Source organism: Nothoprocta perdicaria, unplaced genomic scaffold (assembly GCF_003342845.1).
Source record: "Nothoprocta perdicaria isolate Ctin4 unplaced genomic scaffold, notPer1 scaffold_23, whole genome shotgun sequence".
Lineage (NCBI taxonomy): Eukaryota > Metazoa > Chordata > Aves > Tinamiformes > Tinamidae > Nothoprocta > Nothoprocta perdicaria.
The window spans coordinates 2,877,618-2,884,772 of record NW_020455455.1 but is presented as its reverse complement, the minus strand read 5'-3'; the positions used below and the strand labels follow the sequence as shown (position 1 = coordinate 2,884,772).

General features: G+C 35.1%; 1 protein-coding gene across 3 annotated transcripts in view; it reads left to right on the top strand.

Annotated features, from left to right (window-relative positions):
- MINDY3 (MINDY lysine 48 deubiquitinase 3) overlaps window positions 1-7,155 on the top strand; it is a 41,919-nt gene that overhangs the window by 12,099 nt on the left and 22,665 nt on the right. For all 3 annotated transcript variants that reach the window (XM_026039364.1, XM_026039363.1, XM_026039365.1), the window contains 2 exons: window positions 1,878-1,948; window positions 3,110-3,190. In XM_026039364.1, coding sequence (XP_025895149.1) covers window positions 1,878-1,948; window positions 3,110-3,190 — 152 coding nt within the window. The remainder of the gene's footprint in view (window positions 1-1,877; window positions 1,949-3,109; window positions 3,191-7,155) is intronic.

The following is a 7,155-nucleotide window of genomic DNA, read 5'->3' as shown; positions in this document are numbered from 1 at the left end:
ATTTTTATTTTTATTTTTATTTTTATTTTTTAAATGATCTTGGGTGGTGCTAAGTCTCTTCCAGTAGGATTTTTGCCTTGGACAGCGAGGGGATAGGTACAAAGCTCAGCTTTGATTTAAGGAAAACAGGCGCCCTGTCCTTCCTCTGAAGCAACCCATGAGTGCGTTTTGCTTTTCTCACTCTCTACTTCCCTGATTCTGAAGGAGACGTTGGTAGACCAGTGTCCACCTGTGAAACCTAAGCCTAATAGGCCTTAGGTGAATGATCCAGGCAGCAGCCTGCTGACTGTTTAGGGCATTTACTCTCCAGGGTCGCTGTCATAGCCAGGATCTCATCTGTCAGGGGAGGCCAAGTGCTTAATTTTTTTTTTTTTTTTTTTTTTTTATCTTTATTTTTTCCTCTGAATAATAAATCTTGCATATATCTGACTTCTTTACTGTCTAACAGACTGCTTTTTACATTTTTTATCTTTATTTTCCTCCCCAAAACTTCGACAAGTCAGCTGAAATTATGATATCTTAATATAGTGTTGTGTGCTTCTGCTGTTCATTTCCCTTCACAGTACATATAAATCTTATTTCTGAGCAGTAACTGTTCCTAGTTTGAGGGATCCATTATGAGTTTTGAATTGCAGTAGCTGTTTTTGCCTCAGTGCTTCAGTTGAGCATATCAGCATTTCCAGCAGCACAGCTCTTAATGTCCTGCAGAGCATGATCTCAATGCTCTCCCCAAATGTCTCAATTCCAAGAAAGGTCGAGGATAATCCTGGAAAGCAGAAGCCCAAACCAAGAACTCTTAAAATTTCCAGAAGAGAAGCAGAAGGATCTTTTCAATATATAAACTGACAGGCCCAAAGTCCAACAAAATAATCGTACTTAAATGCCACAAAGGCAATGAATGAGTCGGTGTGTGCAAGTTAGACATAAATATGGCAAAATCATTCAGCTCTTTGAGTGTATATATTTTTATTTGTTTTCATCATAACAGTAAAGGAGAAAATTAAACTGTAACTTTCAAAATTTGTATCCACTGTTGCAAAAATCAGGGAGTTTAACTCAACCATGCCACAGCATGCCAGGCATAGTAAATGCAGAGATGAGTCCCCTAGAAGGAAAAACCTTTTATATTTCAGACATATTTTTTCACTTGCTGTAGTCCTGAGGCCTTAGCCCATGGATAAAGACTTTGTAGATTTTTGCTGATGAACATAAATCATCAGTGTTCACAAATGCAGTTCAAAATTAGTGTTTCAGAAGGAAAATTCAAATTTGGGGGGGGAAGGGGGGGGAAACACAGCATTCTCTGAAAATGGAAATATACAGAGCTTGTTAAGCTGGTCAGGTTATGTTGCAGGTTTCTGTGGGTACTGGCAGTATCGGGTGGGTTTAAGTAGCTGACAATTGCTTCAGGGAGCGCCCTTGGCCCTCTGAGAATATATCAAGAATATGTCATTTTATAGTCATTCTGTGACATGGTGAAGATAAAACTAGTCATGGAGCTCTTTCCCCCAGCGCTCAAACAAAATTCAGGATAATTGTTCTATTCCTAAGAACAGTTTTGGTGCTGGGTACGAGTACCTCCATCAATAAATGCAGCAACTTTTGAAAACAAGCTATCAACAGTAAGCTTCTGATAAAACCATCCTTTTGGATAAAACCATCCTTTTGGGTTATTAGGAACAAAAGCATTAAAGCTTTGTAGKTTTTTTTGAATAAACTTAATGATTAACTGTTCATTGTTGGTAAAACTGGATGATTTACTAAAATTTTTATTCCTTGACTAATTTTTAAAACAAGTGAAAATGGTTTAAGTGAGACTTTGCAGATTTTTCTAAAATAAATCTTGATTTTGGGGGTTTCTTTGTTTTTTTTAACAGAACTACTTGGTATACATAAACAGGCAACGGTCGGCTTTTTGACATTGATGGAATCTCTCCGATACTGTAAGGTAAGCTTTGTGTGTAATTTAAATTTTATTTTCTTTGTTACTGCAGTGACATCATTGTAGTTTCCTCGGTGTCAGTATTACTAAAAGTTTTGCCTTGAACAATGCTAAAGTACTTTCAAYTTAAAAATAAAAAAATGGAATATTATATTTTTTAAATACAGAAAATTGTTAAATGCAGCTTTTGAATAAGTGTTTGCCATTTAAATTAAAATTTAGCTATGCCAATTTTTGKACAACTAATTAGAAGCTTCTTTTTACTAAAATAAAAATTAATGCAAGTTAAGTAAAGGACTATATAACTATTCCATATTAATGATATCAAGTCCCAAAGTGGTTTGCTATTACGAATGTTGCAGTACCATTTTCATTTTTTATGCTATGACTATCTTCTATTTAAAATACTCCTGTGTAGACAAGGTAGAATTGCAAGTAACTAAATGTGATCCGAGCATAATGTGTCCAAGAGTTGGAAGGTACTTTATGAATCTGTCTTTGTATATCTGAAATTTGTGGAAGTGCAACCTAATCTATGTAACTTCTTCTGGTTGTGATACAGAACAGAGAATCTATTTAAGAATTTTTGTGCCTTACAAATAACAGTTTCAAAACTGAAGATAAATGCCATTACTTTTGTTTTTCTTTGCTTCTCTTTCAARCTATGTTGAGTTCTTTTAGCTTAGATTGTGGTTAAGAGGATTATTTTGTTCAGAGTGTTGGTTTACTGACTGTAGCTACTCCTTCGGTTATTAGGTAAATGTCAGTTCTGAACTATACATCCACAGCCAGCTCATAAATCCAAACTTCTACCTCATTCATGATCTGACAGTATCGTTATTAAGCACAAGAGTAGCTACTCATGTATTGTTCTCAACATTGTCTCCCAAGCTTGTAATAACRAATAAATACTGTTGTTACCACATTTTCATTAAAGTCCTGTTTCAGTGATGAGTCTTATTTCAGTGCTTGTTTTCCAAGTCAATCAAAAGTTAGAGATCAAAATTGGAATCTAATTATTTTACRTAACTTCATAATTTTTATTAATATTTTAATTAGTTTTTGAAAGCAATTTAGCCTTCATTAGCTGGGCTGTCATTAACTTATTTGCTAACAGAGACTTTGGGTTTGATTTGTGTTTCTGATTTTACTGCACCTTTTTTTTAGGTTGGCTCCTACTTGAAATCTCCAAAGTTCCCTATTTGGATCCTTGGCAGTGAAACRCATCTCACAGTCTTTTTTGCCAAGGTATGTTAGATGCAGTTTTTGTTTTGTGACCTCAGGYTGAAAAACACCATATAAATCCAGAGTTCTATAATGCAAGTTTCACATGGCTTTAATATTAAATAAAAAAAAAAAAAAAGAGAAGTTGCCAAACATTTTAAATAAACTTTCCTTTGAAGGCAGATCTGTTTTATGGCTTAGTGATATTTCTGAATTTTTAGTGAAGTTTTTGGTTCTAGATTTGATAATTGGATCAGGGAAAATGGTTGCTTTAGATGCCATGATTGTGATGTGTTCTGTGTGAAATAGCTGTAGTACAAGAAATACTAAAAATAGTTACCAAGTTGGCGACTGTAGCCTGATCTCTCAGATAGTACTTTCCCAGGTTTTCATGTGTAGCTCTAGGTTTTTTTATGTCCTATTTTGAAAATAGATATCCATACTGTTACAGTAATTGTTAATATTTAGTCTAACAGATATTCAGTGCAATCTGTRGGACATGCAACATTATCACCAAAACATTTTTATAGTTTATAAACCTAGACCAAATTTTACAGGAAACSATTTGTGTTTATCTGGTAGGAGATAGTAATAGTTTTCCTTACATTTTCAACTTCTTTCTTTCTGCAAACTTTTTTTTCTTCATAAAAAAAGCACTTGGATTAAAAATAATACTAGTACATTTATTAATACTTATCAAAAGTATTTTTTTCTAATCAGTATCTTACAAGTTAGTATTTATTTCCAGGGTTGATAGTATTATTAAAACTTGTGACAAATTTATAGCTCTAACTTCCTCAGCTGTTGAAGCTCCTAAAAAGAAACAAACAAAACAAAATTTTGGCCTATGTAATCTTTAAAAGTGGAAAAAAGTAACCTTTTTTTTTAAAGTACATAGTAGTAGCACTGTGTTATTTCTTGCAGCACTCTTTCTGACATCTCAAATAAAAGTTTTTTTCACTGAATTAGTCCCTATTTTGTCTTGCATATTCTTGTGCAAAAATATGCTATACTAATAGAAGAATTTATRTCCTCCCTTGAATATTTGTTTTCTGGTTTTGACTCTTAGGAGAAACTCTTTTCTAGTTAAGTGTTGGATTTCAAAATTTGAAATTTTATTTSTGTTTTTCCCAAGGGAATTACACCATCTAAGCTGATAACCAAATGTATAGATACTAGTGATGCACATAGGCCTGATCACTCTGGTCTATAAGTCATCTGTACATATTCAGAATTTTAATATTTGTTCTAAGATTCTGCATCTACAGTGCCTGTTTCCAGGCAAAAATCCATTTACAGTGCTCTTTATTTTCAGATTTTGAGGGCTATTAACTGGCTGTAAAATARCAAAACATCTGTATCTGTTGTCTCCATTATAACTTGATTTCCCTTTCTTGAGCAAGCTCCGTTATGCTGTAGACAATACGACCTTGTGATTAATACTTTTGAAATTATAAAGCAGGAAACAGAAGCAACATGGACTTGGCAAAGATAGTCTTTAAAAAACACAGGATGAGTGTGTGTCAAAGCTCCGAAAGTATTTGGGTAGATACTTGGCATGACTAATCTCTCACACCCTCCAATGTCAAAGTTGGCAAGCAATTCAGATGGAGCAGAGATGTCACAGTGGAAATACTGAACCGCACTGGGGTTGCATTTTCTCAGTTGAAGTTTCGTATCAAAACTTCAGGACATAATTTGACTCGATTGCTGGAGGGTTAGTGGGCAGGTTGCTGAATGTGCACAGTTTTCTAGATGGTGCTTGAGAAAACTTTTCTTCCTGGGGCTCAGCTGAAAGACCAGGAACTTAAGCAGCCTTAGCTGTTTTCCAGGCCTCTTCTAGTCTGATATGAGTATCTCCCTCTCACCTGTCTTACCTCCCTTGTTGGATATAAAAGAACTTATTCTTAAAGATATGTAGCTTTCACAGATGGATGTGTGTTTTATAGATTGCTTTTGAACATGCAAATCTGTGTGGTTGTATCTCTAGAAAGTCTGTATTTGGGAAGTTATTTAAGTTTAGATAAYTTTTGAGGGTAATTTAGATGCAATCAGTTGAAATGCAGTGGATAATCTCTTCCCCAAGACATGGAAATATGAAAATACCCATCATAGGGTTCTGGTCTACTTCAGTGGAAGAGTTCTTTCTAGGTGAAAGGAAGTTAGTTGTCTGGAAACACCTGAAACAAAATCTTACCCCACATCTGCCACACTAGTTTCTAAGATAGATGTTCTTTACCAAAAATACTACAGATGGTTCTACAGATGAGTATGTAATGAAGTTGGAAGGGCATATAAAGATTTATATTACCTCAGTAGTTAATTCTTTGGAATGCTGGTACTTGTATATATATCCTAATAAAGCTGAGAAAGAAGTGTGTGAATACTTTCTTTTGGAGAGCAGCAAGAGCTCATGGGAAAMCATAATTAGTACTGGCATATTTTCTTTTTATTCTTTTTTCAAGTCTGGCTCATTATTTATGAAGCCAGAAAGCTGCTTGATGCTCAGCAATGCAAGCATAGTTTGTTCTCTCGGAAAAGGTAAGGGTGGCTCTTCATTCTAGTGGTCATGGACTCTCTATTTGCACCAGAATAGATCGTTTTTCTTCCCCCTTAAAAAAACCACAGTAAATATATAGGTTCTTCCCAGGCAGCCAAATCCAAGCAGACCTCCTTTCTGCCTTCCTTCCCCCCCACCCCCACTTTTTTTTTTCTCCTTTCTCCAGGTATGGAAAGGAAAAGATGAGAGAATTGGGGCAGCTCTAGTTATAGAAGAAACACTGTGGTGCTTTGGGTCAAATACTACAGTCATTGGTTACTTAAATGGTATTCTAGTATTTTAGGAAGTTAGGATGAGACTATTCAGTCACTATAAAAAGAATACAAGCAGGTTGAAATATTATTTGAAATAAAAGGAGAAAATGTTTCAATGTAGACAGCAGAAAGAACTAAAGAAGAGATTAATAGGAAGAACTACTCTCTAAGTGCTACCTGCCAAAATGCTAATAACCTCGGTGTTTTGGAAGCTTGAATCCAGGTTCTTTGAAACTGAAAGACAACATGGAATGATTTGGTGATCCATATTATCTTTGGGGACAATTTTCACTTGCGTACGATATTTTTCAAAAACTTATGTATTTGATTTACAGTTCAAGGATAGCAAGGGCCATGACACAATCAACTGTCTACTTTCATTTACAGTGTTGTAGCATTTCTGAGCTTCAAGAATTACATGAGTAAACTCCTGGCTAAGATATCTAAATTGCAAGTTAATGCTTTCCAAGGAAAGTATTCACCTTTTGCTGTGTTCAGATAGTTCTTATATTTTCGGCTGATTTATTTATTTATTTTAAACTTCAGTTGCTGAAGTTGCTTCTCTATTCCACCGTATTCTAGGTCTGTCTTCAACATCCTTGATAATATTGCCTCYCAGAAGAAAGGACATTCACTTCTTTCCTAAGCAATCTTTTAAATCAAGGTTCAGCATAGTGAAATCTGAGGAAATCTCTGATTTCATTATACCGATATTGTTATAGGGCATATAGCACATACCTGGGCTAAGGGARGATATTATTTGCTACAGTATTTCATCTCTGAATATCAACATGAACAAACATAATGCAGAGACCTAAACAAACTCAGTCATCAGTGGTGTGTGTTAACAATTCTGATCTTTCATAGAAGCAGTCTCATATGTATGCAAATTAATTATACTTATCCATTAACTTAGGAACTCTTCTATCTTGGGAGCATACAGGAAAAATACCTAAACCTTTTGTTTTGTGCTCCCATGGCAGGAGATTGATGCTAATCAGATTTTGAAGATGTCTTTGCAGTTCAGTTCAGGAAGTCTTTACAGAGCTTGTGGCTTTGCAGCCTTTCATTGCAGAAGCAGTGGAATTGGTTCTCTTTGGGGCAGTCCGGTTATCTGATAGAGGAAAAACAAATAACCGATGCAGCTGCAGAGATAAATTCTGGGCTAGAGCAGG